The 26,477-nt window shown below is 42.1% G+C and overlaps 1 protein-coding gene across 2 annotated transcripts in view; it reads right to left on the bottom strand.

The window, feature by feature from the left end:
* The window catches only part of STX12 (syntaxin 12), a 36,043-nt gene extending 15,796 nt beyond the window's left edge, over window positions 1–20,247 (bottom strand). Inside the window, exons 1-4 of one of the 2 annotated variants that reach the window (XM_055573984.1) lie at window positions 19,975–20,085; window positions 19,224–19,287; window positions 5,046–5,115; window positions 3,251–3,350 (exon numbers count right to left, since the gene is read on the bottom strand). In XM_055573984.1, coding sequence (XP_055429959.1) covers window positions 3,251–3,350; window positions 5,046–5,115; window positions 19,224–19,269 — 216 coding nt within the window. In that variant the 5' untranslated portion in view covers window positions 19,270–19,287; window positions 19,975–20,085. Of the gene's footprint in view, window positions 1–3,250; window positions 3,351–5,045; window positions 5,116–19,223; window positions 19,288–19,974 lie in introns of both variants that reach the window. The other variant, XM_055573983.1, reaches the window with a different exon arrangement.
* Between the last annotated feature and the right edge of the window lie 6,230 nt (window positions 20,248–26,477).

Raw genomic sequence — 26,477 nt, forward strand, 5'->3', positions numbered from 1 at the left:
TTGAGCCCATCTTTGCATGAAATGTTCCCTTGGTATCTCTAATTTTCTTGAAGAGATCTCTAGTCTTTCCCATTCTGTTGTTTTCCTCGATTTCTTTGCATTGATTGCTGAGGAAAGCTTTGCTACATAATACTCCATTAAGTTGATCTAGTAAATTGTATGTAAGCATTCCTTCTAGATTGTTCTATCTTTAACTATTACAAATAAAGCTAAAGTAAGCCCTATTGTAACAGCTAATATTTATACAGTGCTTATCACATATCATATTGTTATAACTACTTTATATAATAACTCATTTAATCCATATATCAACTTATACTATTAAAGTACCTATTTGACAGATCTGGAAAATGAGGCACACAGAGGTTAAGCAATTTGCCTAGGATCATATAGTAAATGGCAGGGGTAGAATTTAAATCCAGGAAACCTGGCTCCAGAGTGCATAGCTGTTTTTTTTTCCCTTAGAACTTGGAACATTTGCATGAGTGGAAATATTAGGTCAAAAGGCACAAACTTTTTTTATGACAGTAAGTACTGTCAGTCAGCTTAGTGAGGGTTTGGGTGAAACAGAAGGGATTTATTAGCATATCAAAGAGGAGATGTCAGAGCAGGAATTAGCAATATGGGCCAAGTACTCAGAGGTGCAGGGGTGAGGGATTGAAAAAGATTTGGGGACCACAGTCATAAAAGTCACAGGAAGCTCAAAAAAGTAGAAAAGACTCCTGGGGGAGAAAGCATAAAATAACAAAATTAGAGGATCACTGGTTGTGCCTTGGGGCACAGCCACTTCTAGGAAGACACAGAGTCAGAGAAGCTGAGACTCAACCTGGGGTAAGAGAGACAAAAGGCCAGAAAGGGGTCACCAGAATCGGGAGACATGAAAACTACTTTGTCGTCTTTACTATGGAAATCATGGGAAGAAAAAGGAAGTTTCAGTAAAGACAGGATGAATAGGAGGATCAAATAAAACAAAGAGAAATGAATAAAAACGCAGAAAAACCCCCACAGGATTTGGCAATTAGAAGATCACTGATAATAGTGCATAAGTATGAAAGAAATGTGAAAGTACAATGTATGTTTTGATAGTCCAGTAGCAAAAAGATGAGTGACAGGGCTAAGATTAATTAGATAAAGAAACAATTGAAAAGGAAAAGAATATTCAGCACAATAGGAGGAAGGGAATCCAGGATTTATATTTCACCAGAAATAATACCTCTGTGGATTTATGTTCTTGATGATCCAAACTTTGCCAACAAAGGTCCATCTATGGTTTTTCCAGTGGTCATGTATGGATGTGAGAGGTGGACTATAAAGAAAGCTGAGCGCCGAAGAATTGATTCTTTTGCTCTATGGTGTTGGAGAAGACTCTTTAGAGTCCCTTGGACTGCAAGGAGATCCAACCAGTCCATCCTAAAGGAAATCAGTCCTGAATATTCATTGGAAGGACTGATGCTGAAGCTGCAACTCCAATACTTTGGCCACCTGATGCGAACAGCTGACTCACTGGGAAAGACCCTGAGGCTGGGAGAGACTAAAGGCGGGAGAAGGGGACCACAGAGGATGAGATGGTTGGATGGCATTACTGACTCAATGGACATGAGTTTCAGTAAACTCTGGGAGTTGATGATGGACAGGGAGGCCTGGCAAGCTGCAGTCCATGGGGTCACAAAGAGCTGGACACGACTGAGCAACTGAACTGAACTGAATGATCCAAGATAATGGAAGGAAACAAGAAGATGCATAATCCAAAAATAATTTCTATTTGATTTTGGAATACATTAGATTTTTTTTTTAAAGCAGATTGAACTTTCTATGTTGCTTAGGCTACTATTTAACACTTTGCTGTTGTTCAGTTGCTCAGTTGTGTCTGACTCTTTGAGACCCCGTGGACTGCAGCACATTCTGTTGACATCAGACTCTTAGATTCCCTTTTTTTTTTTACTGCTAAAACTATCTACAAGTGTGTATTCCCTATGTGTACAGCTGGGAGAGGAAAGGGGTGATTTGGGAACAATTTGAAAGAATGAATGGCAAGGGGAACTGGTCCAGTATGAGAAACAACCAACACAAACAGCACACAGGCAAAGTCAAAGGGTGGCTATGCTAAGGTTACTACTTTGCAGCGTGATGACAAAGCACCTAGTTTCGGTTCTTTTCTTTTGTGCAAGGGGATGCCAAGAATCCAAAGACTGAACACATACTTCATTAAACGCCTTGCCAGGAATGAGTTAAACTGATGATTTTCAAACTTTTTTAATGGCGATCCAGAATAAAAATGTGACATCTTGACCTAGCATCATATATACACATATGTGTGAAACAAAAGTTTCATGTAACAGTATTTCCCTTAATTACATGGTTACACACTCTGATATTTCTATTCTTTCATTTCTTTTAAATGGCGATCAATCAAAATTACATTATGTTCCAACAGTTACAATTCACAGACAACCCAGGAAGGGGAAGTGGTAGGCTTCATCTTTACAGCCATCAGAGACGAAATATCATCATTTAAAGAATTCACTAATAAAAAACAATGTAAGTTAAGTGCTCCCATGAATAGTATAGAAACTAAAGCAAAATAAAATCACAATAGTCTAAGATAGAGAAGATTTTTGTTCTGGAAGAGACAGGATGTGAGGCAGACCACGAACAGTAGGTTAAAAAGTCAAACTACAATGGAGGGGACACATTTGACTTCAAGAACAAGTGAAGGAAAGGCATGGCATATCAAGGGAACAATGAATTCCAATAGAAACTGTGTCTCTAAAGGATTTAAATGGCCACTGAAGAAAACGACTTGAGCAGAGAAATCTATTTCTCAGAGCATTTCCTTAACTGGAAACCTAGAAAAATGTGACATGAAAGTGACTGCAAAGTTAAAAAAGACGTTTGCTTGAAATTTATAGACACTGGATACAAGCAAACTAGAATCAAGCCAGAAAGCATAAAGCTGCTAATCAAATCCCAACAAGATGCAAACACTGAGATTCTTCTTCAGCTAAACTCATTTTACTAATATATTATTGCTAATTATCACAGCAGCTACCCATATTGAGTACCTACTAATACCTTCCAAGATCTGGTACCTGCATTCTTTCTATTGTCACAGTAGACACTTATCTATTTTATGGATAAGGAAACTGAGGTTCAGTTTGAAGGCCAAGTTTGTTTCACATACCGCCTCTCCAAAAAAACCAATATTTTTCTTATTCAAAATAAATAAATCAAAACCCCAGAAAATACCAACCTGTTCTGAAGTAGATAAAGGAAGGGGCAAGGACCCCAGTTCCTTCAGTAATTCATTTGTTTCCTTGGCAAGCTGATTTGTAGAGTGTTGTAACTGTTGCCTAAGAGAGAAAAGATGTGTTTTAGGATATTCTCACTTCTTGAGAGCTGTTAGCATCAGTCTGTTCTCAGAGTGTCTCATGATGCAGGGAATGAAAGGGCACCTGAAGGAATGGGTTCCCAGATGCTCAGGTTCACAACAGAATTCCAAAAGTACCACCTAGTCAAACTCACTTCAAGTTGTCTTCATGTTACCAAGTAGAAAGAACCTACCTCAATGAAAACTGCTGATTAGGTATTTTAATTCTTTGGGGAGAAAAGAAAAGCATTCTCAGCAGTTCTGATAGAAATACAAAAGCAGCTGCCCCCACACCTCAATCTAATAGTTTTAACACGTTGAACTCTCTCTGAAAATCTCAGGCTGATTTGCCCAAGAGTTCCGCATGGTTACTGTCTGTCACAGGCCACTGACTAGTGACAGAATCCACGCCCTGGGGGTTGGATGAAATGTGCATTAGAAGCAGAGCTTCTACCCTAGGAAACAACCTCCAAAGATCAACTCCCACGTTTGTGCTTAAAGCTGGTGCTTTTTCAGCTTTACCCTTGGCTCCCTACCTATGCTTTATGCTTGACTTTCTGGCTCTTTTCTCCAAAACAAAGAAGCCCTATACTGTGTTTTAAAAAAAAAAAAAAAAAAAGTAAGGAGCAGAGGGGAAAGGAAATTAAAGAGGGAAAAATGTGTGGGATTGAAAGGTACTGGAAATACAAAAAAGATTCCTTTCAGTCATGGTTTCTTCTACTATCTGGCCATTTCTGCAACGGTTTTAAGGGAGGACAGAGAAACCACACTACTGATTACTAATATTTTTTCACTGCAAAGGGGTCTCCAAGATAGAAGGGAAAAAAAAAAGCAAAACCAAAAAAATCTAAAAAACCATGAGAGTCAAAACCAAGAGGGAATCAAAAAAACAAAAAACAAAAATGGGAATTTCCTGGTGGTTCAGTGGTCCCCTCTTCCACCGAAGAGGGCACTGGTTCAATCCCTGCTTGGTGAACTAAGATCCAACCAGCCATATGGTACAGCAAAAAAAATAACAATAACAAAATAAAAAACAAAAGCCCCCAAAAAGAGTCAATCCGAAGCTTGAGCATCATGGACAGTACTAACATACCCACAGCTACCTCATGTCTCCCTCAAAAAAGCTCAAAGTACAAACAGTAAGTCATTCTCTCAGTTCCCAATGTCTAGGACAGGAAACAAAAATAGTGTTAAAGATGAAAACTAGAACTTCTAACAGCAGAGATAGAGTCAAGAAGGACATAATCAAAAGAATTTATTCCACTCTTCTCTCCTCGGGCCATTCCGAATACACTTCTTTAATATTATATACAGTTGGAAATCCAACAGATTAGACAAGCACTGTAGATCATCAGGAGGCCTGTGCCAACAAGGAAGCTCCTGTAGGGAGAATGCAATTTAAGAGTCGTAGGGATTCCCCCTCTACTTCCCTAAATTGTTCTGCTAAGCTGTCCAAGGGAGGAAGAAAAGCAGAGTCCAAGGACTCTGAGAGGCAAGGGAGATCACAACCCATTAATGTATTTTGTTGCTCCTCTTCTAGATCCAGCTATGACCTCATGTCCCACTGCCTCTTGTGCTGACTTCACAGGCCTGAAACCTAAGCCGCCAAGCAGCAAGAGCATTAAGTGTGTCCCCAAAAGGCCCTCACAAATCCCAAACTTATTAGGAAGCTACTCACAGATTTTCCTGTAGCTTGCTTGAATCCTGCTTAGTTCCTAGTTGGCTCATCAAGTTCTTTATCTGAGCGGCTGGGGAGAGGAGGAAATAAAAATTTATTAAAAAGAAAAATACATTCATCACAAGCACCCTGGGGAGAGGGGAAGGGATAAATTGGGAGACTTGAGATTGATATATACATACTACTATATATAAAGTAGATACCTAATAAGGACCTATTGTATAGCACAGGGAACTCTACTCAATACCCTGCAATGGTCTATAAGGGAAAATCTGACTCACTGTGCTGTACACCTAAAACTAACACAACATTGTAAATCAATTATACTCCAATAAAATTTTTTTAAAAAAACAAGCACACTAATTCTCAGATCACTGGTCTCTCCCCATATCCTGAATAAGAATGTACAACTAATAGAAAGCATGCTATGATCAAGACCCTGGTCTTGATCTTCTAAACTATTCTCTTCTAAATCTACCTGTGAGATCTACCTTTCTCCTAGAGAGTAACTATGCCACTAAGCAGAAGGTGGTGGTTTTCGTCACTCCCAAAGAACTTCCGCATTCTACCAGATTTCCAGTGGCATTGGTTAAAATGTTTGTCTCTTTTGGAATGGCCTTGATACCAAGTATCAATTCACAACAATAAAAATTTAAATTCATGAATACAAAATAATTTTCTACAGCAAACATTTTTGGAAAAACAATGTACATTTATTATTGATAATAAGTTACCACTAATTGAGCACCCTTCTATGTGCCAAGTACTATATTAGGAGCTTTGTATACATAATCTTATTCATTTTCATAGCAACAGTCTGAAGTAGATGTATGTTCATTTTGCAGATGAGGAAATAGATTTAGAGAAGTTAAATATCTTATGTAAGCACACACACAAAAAGAAGTAGGGCAAAAAATTCAACCCCAGGGACATCATACTCCAATGCCTATGTTCTTTTAACTATGCTGTCTGTAGACAAATAGTACATCACTTTGTTCAGATTACTCTACCAAGATATTGTGCTAAGATCAGGAATGGTCATATTTGAATCCTAGATGTTTAAGGCCCTAGCCCTGGACTAGGAAAGCAGAGTTCCGGAAGAACTGATAGTCAGAAATAGTCTGGCTGGGAATCTGAACGCCCTTGTCGCTCACTGACTTCTACAACAGGAATAGAGCCCCTGATTTCCTATGTCCTACTTTCTATTTTCTTTTTCTGTTGGCAGAGAAGATGGGGGAGCTTCATTCATTTATAGAGCTTGAAATTTTATTGTATGTTTGTTTTTTGTTTGCATGCTTGCATTTTAAAAGCATTCACTGTCTTCTATAGGGCTTCCCTGGTGGCTCAGAGGGTAAAGCGTCTGCCCACAATCCGGAAGGCCTGGGTTTGATCCCCAGGTCAGGAAGATCCCCTGGAGAAGGAAATGGCAACCCACTTCAGTACTCTTGCTTGGAAAATTCCACGGACGGAAGAGCCTGGTAGGCTATAGTCCATGGGATCGCAAAGAGTCGCACATGACTGAGCAACTTCACAACTGTCTTCTATTGCAAGAAACTGGAATACAGAACACAATGACAAAGTACTTTGTGTCCAGTGAAACATAATTATCTCCAAGTTTCACCAGGACTTCAAGAGATAATATATCACAATAGGTACAGGGCTCCTCTGGCCAAAAGACAGTTCCTTTATGAGGGCTCTCCTACCCTCTCAGGTTTAATCCAGTTCCACTTGTGAAACACCAGACTGCTAAATGACTGGCTTAGGGGAAGAAGATGAGGAAACCAATGCTTACTGTAACAATTTGTATCTATTATAGGAACAGATTATATACAAGGCTTCAATGTCCAATAAAAATGAAACTTCACTTATTAGAATTTTAAATTCTAAAAATTAATTGTTCCTTATGATAGGGTGCTTCTTAAATAAAAAATTTGGGGGTCACAGTCATAATACTGACCTTAATTTGGTCACCAAGAGCAGTAAAAAGGCAAGCTTAGTAAGGACCAGTTACCTTACAGAAACACAGATATGTTAATAGCTTCTAAGTCTGTTAAGAAATAATAATTAGCCAAAATCGTCTAGGTGATTGCTGAGTGACTCTACACCTAAGGGAAACTGAACAACCTAGCCCTTAACAGCGTCTAGGAGTTATTTCTCCTGCAAAAAATTAACAAATGGAAACCTCAATTAAATGGAGTTGGGAGATACCAAGGGGGAGCTCTCACATCTACCAGACAGCAGAGCCCAGCAGGAAGATACCTCTAAGCCAATGAGAAGCCATGGACTCTGGGTTTGCTGTATTCTTCCCAACTTTCTTTTACCTTCCCTTGCTAGGAGGGGGCTTGCACTTGGCCTGCCCTGATTGCAGACCCCAAACTGCAACTCTCTGGTAACTCTGAATAAACCTGTCTTTGCTGGAGAAATATCTGGCAGTCTCTGTTTTAGGTCAACATCCTTAGCTCAGATCACGGTGCCATAACGGGTGTTACAAAGCAAAACTTTCCACAGTCAAGAATATATATGTGTGTAACACTTCAAATCATGATTTTATCTTATTTTAAGACCATCTTTTAAGCAAAATATAACTCCAATTTTATAACAGAAATATAGATTTCACATGATTAAAAAGTTGCCTTTTGACAAACTTTCCTAAAATATAACTATTCTATTAAATGAGGGTTTTTTAGCTTAATGGTTCCATAGGAAAATGTAAAGCACTATAAAAGATTGCATTCTGCTAAAAAAGCATTATGTAAGATATAAATAACCATTTTTCATCACTAAGATGTATAATGTCCTTCTTACTTAAGTCTAATGGGAATCAGAATCAAAGCTATCAACTGACTGGCCAAACAAATAATTTAAGAAAGAGGACAGACATTAGCATCTACAGAGCGTTCACCATGTGCCAGACACTGGGCTATGTACTTGATGTGGTATGCTGCTGCTAAGTCACTTCAGTCATGTCCAACTCTGTGCGACCCCATAGACGGCAGCCCACCAGGCTCCCCCGTCCCTGGGATTCTCCAGGCAAGAACACTGGAGTGGGTTGCCATTTCCTTCTCCAATGCATGAAAGTGAAAAGTCAAAGTGAAGTCGCTCAGTCGTGTTCGACTCTTAGTGACCCCATGGACTGCAGCCTTCCAGGCTCCTCCATCCATGGGAGTTTCCAGGCAAGAGTACTGGAGTGGGGTGCCAGGGTCTTCTCCGTTGATGTGATATAATAAAAAGTATATTTGGTCTTTGTCCTCAGTTCCTGGCAGAGTTCCTAAAAGCCTTGGAATTTCCTGAGTGATAGGAGTGTCTTTTGTTATTCATAAAGGGCTCCTTTGGAGCATACAGAGTTTACCTATTGAGGTGACCTAAGCCCTGATAGCCTTAGGGTGGGTAGGGTTTGTCACCGTAAAGACCAAGTAATTAGCAGGTTGGAAATTTCAGTTCCACCCACCAACCTCTGAGAAGGGAAACTGGGGGTAGAGAGGAAGTACAGATTAAACTCTATAAATTCTTGAACTAGATTTGATGAGCTTCCAGATTGGTGGACTCCCCAGGTGGTTCAGCGGTAAAGAACTCACCTGCCAATGCAGGAGACTCAGGAGACACGGGTCCGATCCCTAGGTCAGGAAGATCCCCTGGAGGAGGGCATGTCAACCCACTCCAGTATTCTTGCCTGAGAAATCCCATGGACAGAGGAGCCTGGCACAGTCCATGGGGTCACAAAGAATCAGACACGACTGAGTGACCACACACACACAAGCATAGACTGGTGACCACACACAGATGCAGGGAGGGTGTAAGTGCCCATAGAGAGTATAGAAATTTTGAGCTCTTCCTACATACCTTGTTCTAGGAATCTCTTCTATCTGGCTGCTCCTGAATTATATCCTTTTATAATAAACCAGTCCCTGGTGGGTCAGGGGGTAAAGCGTCTGCCTGCAATGCGGGAGACCCAGGTTCAATCCCTGGGTCGGGAAGATCCCCTGGAGAAGGCAATGGCAACCCACTCCAGTATTCTTGCCTGGAGAATCCCATGAACAGAGGAGCCTGGCAGGCTACAGTCCACGGGGTTGCAAAGAGTCAGACACGACTGAACGACTTCACTTTCTTTCACTATAATAAACCAGTAAGTGAATGTTTTCCTGAGTTATGTGAGCTGGACCAGCAAACGAGCTGAACCTGAAGAGGGGCTCATGGGAACACCTCCAATACAGCTCACTGGTCAGAAAGACAGATAAGAACCTACACTTACAATTGGCATCTGAAGAGGGTGGGGTCGGGGGAGCCTTGTAGGACTAAGCCCTTAATTTGTGGAATCCGATGCTAACTCCAGGTAGTATCAGAAATAAATAAAATGCCATGAAAAAAAAAAAGAATTGAATTAAATTGTAGGACACCCAACTTAAGTCCAGAGAAACTGACCACTGGTGTGTGGTAAACCCACACACCTGGTGTCAGAAGTATTGAGAGTGGAGGAAACATCAGAAGAGTGCTTTTCCTTCACTCCTGGAAAGCATTATCTTACTGTGGTTGTGCTAGTTGCTCAGTCGTGTCCAACTCTTTGCGACCCCATGGACCATAGCCTGCTAGGTTCCTCTGTCCATGGGATTCTCCAGGCAAGAATACTGGAGTGGGTTACCATTCCCCTCTCCAGGGGATCTTCCCAACCCAGGGATTGAATCCTGGTCTCCCACATTGCAGGCAGATTCTTTACCTTCTGTCCCACCAGGGAAGCCCCTTAATCTAATTAGATAAGCATTATTGCAGGTGGGTACACTGAGGCTCACGCTGTTGCAAAACTCATTCCTTCATTTAGAATACCTATTCTACAGTTATGTGCTCTAGAAGATATTGTTCTAAAGAAGCTTTCCTTTTTAGGAGAAGAGATAATAAGCATGTATCAGGTAGTGGTAAGTGCTATAAAGAAAAATAAAATCAGGTAAGGGCCAGAATAACAGGGTAGGGAGAGGGTAGTAGTTTACAGGAGGTAGTCAAAGATGACCTCTCTGATAAGGTGACACAGAGTAGAGACCTAAAGGAAGTGAAAGATCAAACCATGAAAATATCTGGGGGAGAAGCTTTCGAGCAGAGAGCATGAAGCACAAAGTCCCCAAGGCAAGAGCACTGGCTGTGATGGAGAAACAGGGGGCCAATGTGACTAGAGAGAGATGAGAGAGGGGGGCAGCCAGAATACATAGGACCCTGTAAATCAGAGCAAGGGCTTCCAATTTGAATGAAATGGGAAGCCACCAATGGTTTTAAGCAGTGTCATAAAAGTGAAAGCGAAGTCGCTCAGTCGTGTCTTTGTGACCCCATGGACTGTAGCCTAACAGGCTCCTCTGTCCATGGGATTTTCCAGGCAATAGTACTGGAGTGGATTGCCATTTCCTTCTCCAGGGGAATCTTCCCAAGCCAGGGATCGAACCCAGGTCTCCCGCATTGTAGACAGACGCTTTACCGCCTGAGCCACCAGGGAAGTCCATAAAAACCAGAATTCAAATCCAGGGCTAATTCCAATAACTATATTTTTTTATGTCACATTAGACTCTCTCAGTTTTCATTCCAATCCCAAAGAAAGGCAATGCCAAAGAATACTCAAACTATCGCACAATTGCACTCATCTCACACGCTAGTTAAGTAATGCTCAAAATTCTCCAAACCAGGCTTCAACCATACGTGAACCGTGAACTTCCTGATGTTCAAGCTGGTTTTAGAAAAGGAAGAGGAACCAGAGATCAAATTGCCAACATCTGCTGGATCATGGAAAAAGCAAGAGAGTTCCAGAAAAACATCTATTTCTGCTTTATTGACTATGCCAAAGCCTTTGACTGTGTGGATCACAATAAACTGTGGACAATTCTCAAAGAGATGGGAATACCAGACCACCTGACCTGCCTCTTGAGAAATCTGTATGCAAGTCAGGAAGCAACAGTTAGAACTGGACATGGAACAACAGACTGGTTCCAAATAGGAAAAGGAGTACGTCAAGGCTGTATATTGTCACCCTGCTTATTTAACTTCTATGCAGAGTACATCATGAGAAACGCTGGACTGGAAGAAACACAAGCTGGAATCAAGATTGCCGGGAGAAATATCAATAACTTCAGACATGCAGATGACACCACCCTTATGGCAGAAAGTGAAGAAGAACTAAAAAGCCTCTTGATGAACGTGAAAGTGGAGAGTGAAAAAGTTGGCTTAAAGCTCAACATTCAGAAAACTAGTAAGATCATGGCATCCGGTCCCATCTCTTCATGGGAAATAGATGGGGAAACAGTGGAAACAGTGTCAGACTTTATTTTTTGGGGCTCCAAAATCACTGCAGATGGTGACTGCAGCCATGAAATTAAAAGACGCTTACTCCTTGGAAGGAAAGTTATGACCAACCTAAATAGCATATTCAAAAGCAGAGACATTACTTTGCCAACAAAGGCCCGTCTAGTCAAGGCTATGGTTTTTCCTGTGGTCATGTATGGATGTGAGAGTTGGACTGTGAAGAAGGCTGAGCGCCAAAGAATCGATGCTTTTGAACTGTGGTGTTGGAGAAGACTCTTGAGAGTCCCTTGGACTGCAAGGAGATGCAACCAATCCATTCTGAAGGAGATCAGCCCTGGGATTTCTTTGGAGGGAATGATGCTGAAGCTGAAACTCCAGTACTTTGGCCACCTCATGTGAAGAGCTGACTCATTGGAAAAGACTCTGATGCTGGGAGGGATTGAGGGCAGGAGGAAAAGGGGACGCCAGAGGACGAAATGGCTGGATGACATCACTGACTTGATGGACTTGAGTCTGAGTGAACTCCGGGAGTTTGTAATGGACAGGGAGGCCTGGCATGCTGAGATTCATGGGGTCGCAAAGAGTCAGACACGACTGAGCAACTGAACTGAACTGAACTGAGACTCTCTCACAGGCAGACTACATTTCCTCCTTTAGAGGAAATACACAGAATGTAGTGACTTAGGGCAGGCTTCCATTTGCCAGTGTTGCACTTTGCCCCACCCTGCTTATCTGACAGCTCCCTAACTTAACAGCTCTCTCCTCCAGATAGGCTGATGCCCTTGCTCTAACCCGCTCCCTTCCCTATGGCCCTGCCACCTTTGGGAAGGTTCCTGCATATTTACCAGAGTCCAGCATAGTGCCAGCACCCAGGGAGCAGGAAGCAATTGCTGATTAATTCAGTTAGCCTCAGTTTTGAGACTTCCCTGGTGGCTCAGACGGTAAAGCATCTGCCTACAATGCAGGAGACCCGGGTTCGATCCCTGGATGGGGAAGATCCTCTGAAGAAGGAAATGGCAACTCACTCCAGTACTCTTGACTGGAAAATCCCATGGGAGGAACCTGGTAGGCTACAGTCCATGGGGTTGCAAAAGTCGGACACGACTGAGCGACTTTACTTCCTCAGTTTTATGTCATGCCACTTTCAAGGCAGCAGATATGAACGAACATGAGCTAGGAATAATGAGACCTAAATTCTAAGCCAAACAGGACCATAACTACATGTATGGCACCAAATAAATCATTTCATGCTGCTGGGTCTCTTTCACCAATTGTATATGATATTCAGGTTTAACTAACACATATTGAGTACTTATTGTCTGTCACAGTACTTACTATTTGTGTGGGTGGGGCTTTTTTCCTCATTCAATTATTATGACTTCATAAGGACTAAATGACCCTTAAGTACTCCCACCACTGCTCAATGATAAAAGTCAACAATAATGAAGCAGCTCTAGTTCCAGAATGATGCTGTGTAACCAAGCAGTTTTTTTGCAAGACTGAGTTTGGCTGAGAGAGACTCTGCCTCTCTGTACAAATGGGACTGGACTGACTATACACCTCTGGAGAGGAGGGACCACATTCTACTCATTTTTGTATTTGCATAACCACACACGCACGCATACCACTCCTCCAGAAAATAATTGGTTACAGGGTGACACATAGAGGTAAATGTTACTAGTATGGCGGTTCAAGGAAACAGATCTCATCTTATTGACTGTCTTTACATACAGCATTCTCTTTAGAAACTCTAGAGATTTCAAAATTTCAAGTTGTTAATCATCAATCAAAATGTATTAAGTGCCCTAGACAGCAAAAGGGATTTTATAGATTATGGGGGAAAAGTCAATTTAAAATCAGCTGTTCTTGGTTTAAACTCAGCTGAGAACTTTTTTTACCTAGTCTTTTCTGACTTCTTTTGTTTGCTGAGATACGTAAATTGGGATGGGGGGATTGGGTGGAGGGAGGAGGACTTTATAGCATCACTTGTTAGCTAAGCACCAGAATGAATCCAAGCTTTCATTAATTCTATTCAAATTCCTGAATATTGATATTTTCCTAAAAGTTTCCAGCAAGATGCCCCAAAACTCAAATGATAAGGACAGTAACGTCTTTGTTTACTGGAAGTAGAATTCTTTGTATAATGCCCTCCATAACCACCAACATCAGAGTTTATTTGAAAATAGTGACTCAATGACCCATCTGTTTCATAACCAAGAACTGTATCACTTGAGACTTCCCTGGTGGTCGAGTGGTTAAGAAATCACCTGCCATTGCAGGGGACATGGGTTTGATCCCTAGTCCAGGAAGATGCCACATGGTGGGGAACAACTCAGCCTGTGTGCCACAACTATTGAGCCTGAGAGCCTAGAACCTGAGCTCTACAACAAGAGAAGCCACCGCAAGGAGAAGCCCACACACCACAACTAGAGAATAGCCCCCACTCCCTACAACTAGAGAAAGCTCAGGGCAGCAACAAAGACCTAGCCCAGCTACAAAAATAAACAAATAACTCTTTTTAAAAAAAGAAAAGAACTGTATCCCTTAAACCTAAAGCACAAAAAGAAACAGTTACATACACACTTATTTTTCCCTTGAATGCACTTAAGATGTTAAAAAGTAAAAGTGATACTTTTTGGAATAATTTTTATCAAAATGGGTTAAATCTAGAAGAGTTTTCTGGTCAGCTTAGTTAATGAGAAAACTCCTTTTCTAAGCATTCTAGTAAATGAAAGTTTTACTTTTAGACTGATTTGTTACATTTTGGATGAAAATCACTGGGTATCTATCCTCTATGAAATGCTACATAATCTGGAAACCAGATGACTAGGCCAAATGTAAAGAAAAGTTCTTCAGTTCTGTGTAAGCAATCTTGTTATTTTTAAAACTAGGCCTCAATTTCTCCTATCACTGACCTCTCATGTTTAAAAGCATGTCCTGGCTAAAACTTTTATAAGACTATAAAGCAAACTAATTTATTGTACATTACAGCTAACATGCACACTAGGAACTGCTCTAAACTGAACATTCTTCGTGGACTTTTAGCTGATATCAGCTTTTACCCAAATCTGAATCTCCAAATGAACCTTAGTCCATATCAAAGTCTAGACACATTGAAAGCAACTACCATAAAGGTAAACAAGCAAACATATATTCAAGGAAAGAATCGTATTTACATAAAATGAGAACATGATAGCTTACGTTACAACATAAGTCATGACAATGAAGGCATCTCAGCGTCTTACTCTGAAAATTAGGTTTGCATAGTTTTTGCAAAGCTATCATGAAAATGACCTGACTTTTTTTTTTTTTTGGATTTTTTTAAATTTTATTTTATTTTTAAACCTGAAACACTGTATTAGTTTTGCCAATGACCTGACTTTTTAGCCACTATGATAGGAAAGCTCTAAACTAAACTGAACTCGAACACTGAATATCGAAGGTATAATCTTCTATTTACCACACCCATGACAGAACACACAGCGGGTTAAGAACACAGACTCTGAACTGAGACTGCCTGTGTGTTATTCCCAGTTCCACAATTCCTAGTAAAAGGCTCCACTCCTTCGCGCCTCAGTTTCCTCACCTAAAAAATGGGAATAATAAGGGAATCCTCCTGTGGCTGCTGTGAGGCTGACATTAAGACAATATGAAGCTAAATTCAGAACAGTGTCTGGCACTTAAAAGAACTCAATCAAGGATAGCTATTATTATCAAACTCGAGACCAAGAAAAATGTACTTAGTGATGATAAAAATCAATTAAGTACATACTGAATGCCAACTATTAACACATATCCACTGCAGTGCCAGGCCCTGTAGTTAAAAGAGAGCTGTACAATGCACGGTTGCTATCCCCATAACACTAACAGTGATCTCTCAGTTGGAATAACAAGGTCAAAAAGCATGAATTAATTACAGAATACAGAATAAAGTAAGTGCTAAGCTTGCGAATTCAGAAAGAAAAACAAAATGACAGTTAACATTTCTTAAACAATGCTGCAAGCCTGCTTCAAGCACTTTACATAAATTTCCTCATTTAATTCTCATGATCCTATGAAGTAAAGACTGTTATTAACTCCATCTTACAGATGAGGAAACTGAAACGGAGAAGTACAGCAATATGCTTACACAGCTAGTCAGAAGCAGATCTAGGACTCAAACCCAGACCGTCTGACTCCTGAGCCCGCTCACTTAACTACTAAACTATGGTGGAGCAGGGGACTCAACCAATGCTATTCCAGCCGGGCACTATACTAGGCACTTTCAAAGAACGCATTTTACCAATAGCATTCATTTTACAGATGGGGTAACAGACAGAAAGGGGAACTGCTCCAGGCTAACGGTACAACATAGAGGAGCAAGAACTCTGTCACAGATCTGCTGAGCCTAACTCCCGGGCTCCTGTTGACTTCATTCTTTGAAAAGCAAGGGAAAGCTCAGTTACAAGGGGCAGGATTTAAGCACAACTCAAAGGATTTGTATAATTTAGGTGGTTTGCGAGGTAGGGAACGATTGAAGAAAGGAGGAATAGAATGAGCAAAAACTTGCTGCAGAAATCAATGCTTAGGGATGTTAAGAAAAATAGCCTGCCCGGAGCAAAGGGTGATGAATAGGAGAAAATATGGCTAATTTGGATTAAGATGACAAAGACAATGGAAGCAAAGCGGAATGCTAAGACCTGATGCAGCAACAACAGCCAGCCACTGTAGGCTCTTGAGGAGGTAAGAGGGATTTTAGACATACTGCTGATTGCATTATTGGGGTGAACTAGAAAGGGAACAGAAACACTGAGACTATGCTGCTGGATACAGATGTTGAGATCATGAAGACTTCACAAAGTGGGTAACAAAATAAACAGCAAAGGGAAACAATTTTAAAAGAACAGCCAACAGGACTTCACACAACAGTCAATTTTAAAAGTTTAGCTGCTTTTAAGTTTTTAGTATTTATGATTTTATAAACAAAATCATATCAATAAATTAGCAACATTAAAGAACAGACATGCTGTTCTTTAATCTCTTCAGAGATAACTTGGAGCCTGTTAGGTTATTGCCCTCTATCTGCCCAGACCCTTCGTTTCACAACAGGCGGAGTCAAACATTTTTCTTCTGTTGCCCACACATACTGATAACAACCGTTTGTGCCAGGCAGTCAACCTTAGCTGTACCTATAACAACCCACACAGTGGCCTGCCGTATTTCAGCCTGAAAGGCTCAGCAATTCCAAACCCACAAATGCAGCTGAAAAGTTGAGAAAAAAGAATAAGCTATTCTCTCATATTTTCAATAAATACAGGTCCTTGCAGGACTATATGGACGTGGGCATATGTCTGAAGCAGGGGGCGGAGGGGGGCGGTGTCACATCCAGACTGTATACTTATGTACACTGGCCAAGTTTGGGGAATGGGTACCAGCCTGGTAAATGGGTAGAGACAATGTCACCCTACCCATTTCCAACTCCCAGAGCCTCACTAAACAATCCCAAAGGGAAAATTCCAACTCACACTGCCTAGGGTCATAAGATGTGGTAGGAATCACATAGCACAAGGTAAATGAGGCAGGGAGAGTTTCAAGATGGTGGAAAAAATCTCATTCATTCAAATCTACTAAATACAATTTACTGAGCATCAAGACCCTAAATAATATGATCCCTGGCTATCTCCACGGCCTCTTTTCCTACTATGCTTCCTTCTCTAACTGCAGTCCAGACACATTAGTCTCCCTGCCATTCTTGAAGGCACTGAGGTCTTTGTCTTGCAATTTCCTCTGCCTAGAATGCCTTCCCTCAGCTACCCACATGGCTCCCTCACTTCATTCAGGGGTCTACTCAGAGAGGCCCTCCTTGACCATCTGATGTAAGAATAAATAGCACTTCTTTCTCTGGTTACTTTGTGTCTCCTTATCCTGCTTTATTTTTCCTTCATAGCACTTACTATTTCTCAACATTAGTTATATATGTGTATGTATGCATATGTATGTATATACACACATTCATACATATATATATATATATATATATACACACACACACACACACACACTATCAGGGCAGGGTTTTGTCTATCTTGCTCATCACTCCATCCCCTATGCATAGCAAGTGCTCAAAGAATATTTGTTGAACAGCGAATAAGTGAATCTATCATATGGGTAGATCTTAGGTAAGTACTAGAAATATAAAGATGAATAAGTCATGTCTCATTTCTTCAAAGGAACTAACAATCTAGCAGGAGAGGTAGACCAACCACAAGAGGAGAAAGTTCCACAGCTCAGGTATTCCCCATAGCTTCCTATGAAGAGTAAAAAAAAAAGTCACTTCTAACCTGCTGAAGTGTTAGCTGCTACAAAACTGTAATATTAATTAAAAATTATAAAAAGGCTAAATGTTGGTCCTAAGAGACAGATCTGGTTTCAAGTTTCTTATCCTGTTTCCTAACCCATAAAAAGAAATAATACTGGTAATCACTTCAAAGGGTTGTTACAAAATCAAGTTAGATAATGCCTGTAAAGCACTTACATCGCCTGGCACACAGTATGTACCAAAAATGTTAGCTATTAATGTTATTAATGGCTGAATCCAACTATTACTTGAGCCTGATGCCTAACCAAGAGCTAAATCTTATGAATTCTATCGCCAAAGACACCTCTCCTATCCTTTCTTTCTTTTCATTTTCAGTTCCTAACTGGTATCTCTGATTCCAGTCTCTCCCTTCCAACTCGATTTACACATTTCTACAGAATTAAATCCAAACCCATTAGGTTAGCACTTAAAGCTCTTCATATCTGGGTCCCAACTTAACCTTTTCAAGCCTACTTTGCACTCCATTCTAGAATTCACCACACTAGCCAAATTAAACCACTCTACTTTTTTATACACAGCACATGCTTTCCCCCTACCATGCCTTGTTCATTTAATTCCCTCCTTAAATGCCCTTCTCTTATTTATTGTAAAAAGTTCAAATCCTTTCCACCATTTTTCCAGCCAGACCTAACTCAAATGCCATAATGCCTTCCTTGGTCCCTCCCAAGTGAAAAAGATGTCTCTCCTGACTACCTATAATTTTATTATATCTCTTCTATAGCACCAAATCCTTTCAGCTGCTATGTACGCCAAAGGCTCCCTGCCAGTTCTTATACACAGTACATGCATGATACTCAAATGCATACAAAATGAACATTTCACACATAGACATTAAAATTAGAATTGGTCTCAACAATAAATTTTTGGCTTTGAATCAGAATTTTCTGATCTAGCCTGTGTTACAGCTCCCTCACAAAAGGAAACTGGAACACAAAGTACTATACTTCTGAACCAATGGTCATATATTTTTAAAATATTTTTTGGCTGCACCATGCAGCATATGGGATCTTAGTTCCCCAACCATGGTTTGAACCTGCGCCCCATGCAGTAGAGAAGCATGGAGTCTTAACTTCCCTGGACCACCAGGAAAATCCCACCAGTGGTCATATAAATTTTTGTTTCAAATTTCTGGATTTCACAGATCACATAGTCTTCTTTCCACTCCCAAGGCGCCAAGACTCAAATGATTTCCATCAGAAACTGTCCCTCTCTCAAATTCTACATTACATATTAAATTTAAAAGCTAAGTGGTATTTTTCTTTAAAATATAGAACATAATTGTGATTCAGGACCAACTAGTTCTACCTATTAACAAGGCACAGCCAAGCTCACAAAAACACAATAATAAACAACAAGGATGATGATACCATTCCTTCCAAATAGTTGCTGCTGCTGCTGACCTCCTGTTTATAAGGCTCTGAGATGATCTTCAGGCACAAGATTTAACTCATTCATCTACAGTCTCATTTAGACCCTAACAGTGGGGAGGCAGTTTTAAGACAAGCAATGACATTCTGAAATCCACCACCGATTCTACCATGTCTTACTTGCTACGTGATTGTGGCCATGTCCCTGAGCGTCTCTGTGTACCATGCTTGTTCAAAAGAGTAACTAGATGGGGAAGGAAAACAAAAGACTCATCAGCTTGAAATCCAAAAACACGCAAATCTTCTGCTACAAAAGACAAAATACTGTAAACTGAAGTGTCTTTGGTGAATTCTCTTTATTAAAGTAGAAGTCATCTGACCCCTTGAATACAAGTCATTGTAACTGACTTTCAAACGTTACAGGAAGAACTGTATTAAAGTCACCAAAACACATGCATTCTCCACTCTGCTTAATTGAAAGCAGCTGACTTTCAAGAAGCCAGAAGCTGAGCAGAATGTAAAGTCTAAACCAGTAAACAACTCCCGATCCAAACTGGTCAAAGAGAAGTGGGTGGAGGGAAGCAGATGACAGGAAAAACTCGGCTGACCGCTGCATCAGGTCGACTCACTCACTGCTCTGGGGCAGACAAACACACCCTCCCACCCTGGGGCTGTCAGGACTGCTGTCTTAGCCCCAAAACACCTTAAGGGCAGAACTCCTGAGAAGAAACTCGAGCTTCAGTTGAGGCGCCGGACCCTCAGGGTGCCTGGGCCTGGCAGATTCGCGGATGGCAGCCCACCGTATCCAGAGCGGAGCGCCCGAGACGGCCTCAGGTGTGGCTTTGGCCGTAGCCCCGGCCGGGCTCCGCCGTCCCGGCAGCCTCGTCAGGACGGCCCCCGCCCCCCCAGCCGCCGCGGTACCCCGGCTCACTGGCTTGGCTGATCCGCTGGATGTTGCCGCTGCATGTCTGGATGATGCTGTTGAAGTCCCGGAGCGGAGGCCCGGAGCCCCCCGGGTTCCGGTACATGTCTAAGGGACCGTAGGACATGACGAGGAGCAGACAGCGACTAGCCCTGCACCGCGCTCCTACCGGAAACAGCCGCCAGACCCGACCCGCAGGCTGACAGGGAAACCGGGAAGAGAAAGGGCGGGGACGGGATGAAGCTGCGTGCGCACTAGCCCCGCCCCCTCGCGGCGCACTCGCTACCGCCCCGGCTCGACCCGCCCCGCATTTGCGCAGGCGCTGCCGGACCTGGCGGCTGAAAGGTAGCTTAGAGACGCGACGCCCTGGAGTTTGCGGGGAGGAGCGATGACGTCATGCCGTTGGGACTCGGATGGGAGAGTCTGGGGTGGTGGTGTTGTTTATTGTCAGGGCACGGCGACAGAAGGCAAGAATTTTTTGATTAGCATAAAATTGTACCAGATGATCTCAGCCCTAACATCCTATCCTGTTCTATTCTGAGAACTCAGGCCCAAATATGGAGAATTCGACAACCTTGAAACCCAGATCCATAACCAAACTCTTGAGATTCCTCAACTGTTTTCATCCCCTAGGGCTTTGGGAGGATTTTTGAAGCACTTTTACGGTTTACAAATCACTTTCATTTCTCTCTCCACCCCTCTTCTAGTCTGCGTGCTTAGTCGCTCAGTCGTGTTCGACTCTTTGCAACCCTATGGGCTGTAGCCCGCCAGGTTCCTCTGTCTATGGAAGTTTCCAGGCAGGAATATGGGGGTGGGTTGTCATTTCCTTCTCCAGGGGATCTTTCCCCACCTAGGGATCGAACCAGAGTCTCTTGTGTCTCCTGGATTGGCAGACGGATACTTGATCAGTGCGCCACCTGGGAAGCCTAACAATAAAATAATAATGAAAAGATTTTTAAAGCACGTATTATGTGTGACCCCCCCCCCCCCCCACGCCATTGCAGTTCAGTTATTCATAAGCTGTTTCACGCCAAGGGACGATGTCCTAACTATTCTTACCTTCAGACTAGATAACAGACCCCATGGACTGTAGACTACCACGCCCCTCCATCCGTGGGATTCTCCAGGCAAGAGTACTGGGGTGGGTTGCCATTTCCTTCTCCAGAGGATCTTCCCAACCCGGCTCTCCCGCATTGTACGCAGATGCTGTACCATCTGAGCCACCAAGGAAGACATGGATAACGGACAATCGATCTTTAAATGTTGCAGTAAAGTAACAACAGAACAAGCATGATCATTTCCCCTATTTCAGGTGAGAAAGTTAATGCCACAGAGGTTAATTTGCTTTTCTGAGATTTGACTGCAAAACCCAAGCACTAAGCTAATTGTATTGTCATCTTGCTATGTCCTTAAAATGCATTCTCATATTACCAAATTCATTCTCCATCTAAATCCCTCCAAATAGCTTCTTCATCTATATCCCAAACCAGGATTTCTTGGAGAACTAGATTCTCAATTTTTTAAAGTCATTCCCTTAAGTAACTTGTAATGTAGGACCTCAGTGTTTCCATAGAAGACTGCATTTTGTGAACTTATGGTAAATGGAAAGACAAGGGTAGATTTTGCTTTGGGGGGAGATCAAGATAGACAGAAGTGAGGGGAAACTGGCAGTGTTTGTTTTCCATTTTCTCCACCCCACTTCACCCCAGTCTGCTTTGCAATCTCTGGGGAATGACCAAGAGAGGAAGCTGCTTGTCTGTGTGGGAGGGGGCCCTTAATGGGTGAATGAGCCTGCGTGCAGCCTTAGAGCTTTTATAAGCAAATCCGTCTCTATTTTTTTTGTTGTTGTTGGAGCATTTATAAGAGCTTTTTTTTCTCTCTCTCTCTTTAGAAAAGGACAGATGACATTTGGGGGCTCTCATTCTGGTTTTTAAAACCATATATATATATATATTTTTAGAATCCATAGTTTTATATGTTTGCCAGCTAAGTCACTTCAGTTGTGTCTGACTCTTTGCAACCCCGCGTCTCTTCTGTCTCCTGCATTGGCAAATGGGTTCTTTACCACTAGCGCCAACTGGGAAGTCCATAGTTTTTTATATCTTGCCAGCAAAGGTCCGTATAGTCAAAGCTATGGTTTTTCCAGTAGTCAGGTATGGATGTGAAAGTTGGACCATAAAGAAGGCTGAGCTGAAGAATTGATGGTTTTGAGTTGTGGTGCTGGAGAAGACTCTTCAGAATCCCTTGGACCGCAAGGAGATCAAACCAGTAACTCCTAAAGGAAATCAACCCTGAATATTCATTGGAAGGACTGATGCTGAAGCTGAGGCTCCAATACTTTGGCCACCTGACATGAGAGCCAACTCATTGGAAAAGACCCTGATGCTGGGAAAGATTGAGGACAGGAGGAGAAGGGGGTGACAGAGGATGAGATGGTTGGATGGCATCACCTACTCAATGAACATGAGTTTGAGCAAACCCCGGGAGATAGTGAAGGACAAGGAAGCCTAGTGTGCTGCAGTCCATGGGATCACAGAGTTGGACACAACTTAGCACCTAAACAACAATGGTAGTATTGTATGGACTTCCCAGGTGGCACTAGTGGTAAAGAATCCCCCTGCCAATGCAGGAGACCTAAGAGATGCCGGTTCGATCCCTGGGTGGGGAAGATCCCCTGGAGGATGGCATGGCAACCCACTCCAGTATTCTTGCCTGGAGAATCCCATGGACAGAAGAACCTGGCAAGCTACAGTCCATAGGGTCACAAGAAGTTGGACATGACTGAAGCGACTTAGCACACAGCATACATAGTAGAGTAAATCAGTATTCTTGTCTGGGAAATTCCATAGACAGAGGAGCCTGGCTGGCTACAGCCCATGCCAAGAGTTGTACATGACTTAGCAACTAAAGCACCACCATAGTTGGAGAAGGAAATGGCAATCCACTCCAGTACTCTTGCCTGGGAAATCGCATGGACGGAGGAGCCTGGTATGCTACAGTCCATGGGGTCGCGAGAGTTCAACACAACTGAGCAACTTCACTTTCACTTTTCACTTTCATGCATTGAAGAAGGAAGTGGCAACCCACTCCAGTGTTCTTGCCTGGAGAATCCCAGAGACAGAGGAGCCTGGTGGGCTGCCGTCTCTGGAGTCGCACAGAGTCGGACACGACTGAAGCAACTTAGCAGCAGCAGCAGCACCACCACCATAGTAAATAATGTACATTGTACTTTTTACTTAGAAAGTAGCCTTGGGAATGTTTTTATTTACATTTGACTCTGTTCAACGAAGTGAAGTTCAGTAAAGGTTTTCATCCTGGTTTGAAGTGGTGGTTGTTATTGTTGGTTTTTCTCCAACTAAAATAAAAAGTGGTTTTCCATCTGTGCCATGGCTATCTTATGCTGTCACTTGTAGCAATACATCTGTGCCTTGCAAATACTAAATGTCAAATGAGTATATATTGAATTTATACATGAATAATAAATAATAAGTATCATTTCTTAAATGCCCATCCAGGCAATGTGAACACATTTTACAAAGTTATTGGTAATTCCTAAGATGAAACCCATCTGATAGAGACCACCTATGGTCTGACAGATTTATTAACTTAATGCTGCAAAAGGAACAGTTATGGGGTGTCTTACCAAGCACAGGGAGAGAGAGAATTATTCTAGAATTTTTAAGGATGGACTGTAGGTAAAATTTAAAAGAAGCAGTGTTTTTGATAGCCTCAAAGCATACCAGGCTATGTGTAAAGGGATTATCATTGGGCCTGAGCTAACAGGAGGGCTCAGAATCCTGTTTCCTTGGAAACTAACAAAGTGAAGATAAATGTGGAATGCTGTATCTAGAAACCCCTTATCTGAAGCTCTGCACCTGGGTTGGAAATTGAGGCTGCTTCTCTGTGTCAAAGTCACTCAGATGCTCCAGGCAAGTGTGGAATGTTCTGGTCTTACTGATATTTCAAATAGCAGATTTTCTGAAAAAGCACTGCTTTTAGAAAATGAGATTTCTCAGCATTATGTCTTTTTTGCTAATTGTCAAAAACAGTTTTTCATGGTTTGAACCCATCAAGGTGAGATTAGCTCCTTGGTAACAGATGAAGAAACTGGTGTTCTCTAGAGGTCTGGATGCTTGCCCACCATCATGCAGCTATTAAATTGCAGAGCCATGATTCATGCATATTCTATGACCCAGTAATTCTACTAACTATATACTCAACAGGTGTGCATAATATGTGTTCCAAAAACCAAGTATTAGGAAGTTCATACCAGCATTTTTTATGACTAAGCAGATTTCATCTGTATTAATTTTTATTGTGTTATGATTAACATACAATATACAGATATTACATGTTCATTTCATTGAATTTTGACATTTGTATATACCCACATACTGTGTTAGTTGCTCAGTCATGTCCAACTCTTTGTGACCCAGTGGACTGTAACCCGCCAGGCTCCTCTGTTCATGGAATTTTCCAGGCAAGAATAATGAGTGGGTTGCCATTTCCTTCTCCAGGGAATCTTCCCAACCCAGGGATTGAATCGGTGTCTCCTGCATTGCAGGTAGATTCTTTTTCATCTGAGCCACCAGCCACCAGGGAAGCCCATACACCCACATAACCACCACCCAAACTGAGAAACACAACATTTTCATTGTCATCAAAGAAAGTTTCTTCAAACTGTGGTCCTTTTTTTGCGGGAGGGGCTACACTGGATCTTCGTTGCTGCACTTGGGCTTTCTCTAGTTGTGAGCAGGAGCTGTCTCTAGTTGAGGTGCTTGGGCTTCTCAATGTGGTGGTTTCTCTTGTTGCAGAACATGGGCTCTAGGGCACATGGACTTCAGTCATTAGTTAGGGTTGGGGACTCAGTAGTTTTGGTACACGGGTTTGCCCCTGGGCATGTGGGATTTTAGTTCCTGGACCAGGAGACCAGGGACTGAACCTGTGTCCCCTGTATTGCCAGGTGGATTCTTAAACACTGGACCATCAGGGAAGTCCCAGCTGTGCTCCATTCTAGTCAATTCCCCTCATCCCCAGAAATCATTTTCTGATTTTTATCATTACAGGTTGGTTTTGTCTATTCTCAGGCTTCACCAAGAAGGGATCGTACTTTATCCTTTTGTCTTCTGATCATACTTTAAATATTCTTTCAGTTCAGTTCAGTCGCTCAGTCATGTCCGACTCTTCGCGACCCCATGAATCACAGCATGCCAGGCCTCCCTGTCCATCACCAACTCCCGGAGTTCACTCAGACTCACATCCATCGAGTCAGTGATGCCATCCAGCCATCTCATCCTCTGTCGTCCCCTTCTCCTCCTGCCCCCAATCCTTCCCAGCATCCGAGTCTTTTCCAATGAGTCAACTCTTCGCATGAGGTGGCCAAAGTACTGGAGTTTCAGCTTCAGCATCATTCCCTCCAAAGAAATCCCAGGGCTGATCTCCTTCAGAATGGACTGGTTGGATCTCCTTGCTGTCCAAAGAACTCTCAAGAGTCTTCTCCAGCACCACAGTTCAAAAGCATCAATTCTTCCACACTCAGCCTTCTTCATAGTCCAACTCTCACATCCATACATGACCACAGGAAAAACCATAGCCTTGACTAGACGGACCTTTGTTGGCAAAGTAATGTCTCTGCTTTTGAATATGCTATCTAGGTTGGTTATAACTTTCCTTCCAAGGAGTAAGCGTCTTTTAATGTCATGGCTGCAGTCACCATCTGCAGTGATTTTGGAGCCTAAAAAAATAAAGTCTGACACTGTTTCCCCTGTTTCCCCATCTATTTCCCAGGAAGTGATGGGACCGGATGCCATGATCTTCATTTTCTGAATGCTGAGCTTTAAGCCAACTTTTTCACTCTCCACTTTCACGTTCATCAAGAGGCTTTTTAGTTCCTCTTCACTTTCTGCCATAAGGGTGGTGTCATCTGCATATCTGAGGTTATTGATATTCCTCCTGGAAAACTTGATTCCAGCTTATGTTTCTTCCAGTCCAGCATTTCTCATGATGTACTCTGCATATAAGTTAAATAAACAGGGTGATAATATACAGCCTTGACGTACTCCTTTTCCTATTTGTAACCAGTCTGTTGTTCCATGTCCAGTTCTAACTGTTGCTTCCTGACCTGCATACAGATTTCTCAAGAGGCAGATCAGGTGGTCTGGTATTCCCATCTCTTGAAGAATTGTCCACAGTTTATTGTGATCCACACAGTCAAAGGCTTTGGCATAGTCAATAAAGCAGAAATAGATGTTTTTCTGGAACTCTCTTGCTTTTTCCATGATCCAGCGGATGTTGGCAATTTGATCTCTGGTTCCTCTTCCTTTTCTAAAACCAGCTTGAACATCAGGAAGTTCACGGTTCACGTATTGCTGAAGCCTGGCTTGGAGAATTTTGAGCATTACTTTACTAGCATGTGAGATGAGTGCAATTGTGTGGTAGTTTGAGCATTCTTTGGCATTGCCTTTCTTTGGGATTGGAATGAAAACTGACCTTTTCCAGTCCTGTGGCCACTG

The sequence above is a fragment of the Bubalus kerabau genome, chromosome 3 (genome assembly GCF_029407905.1).
Source record: "Bubalus kerabau isolate K-KA32 ecotype Philippines breed swamp buffalo chromosome 3, PCC_UOA_SB_1v2, whole genome shotgun sequence".
In the NCBI taxonomy this organism is placed as follows: domain Eukaryota; kingdom Metazoa; phylum Chordata; class Mammalia; order Artiodactyla; family Bovidae; genus Bubalus; species Bubalus kerabau.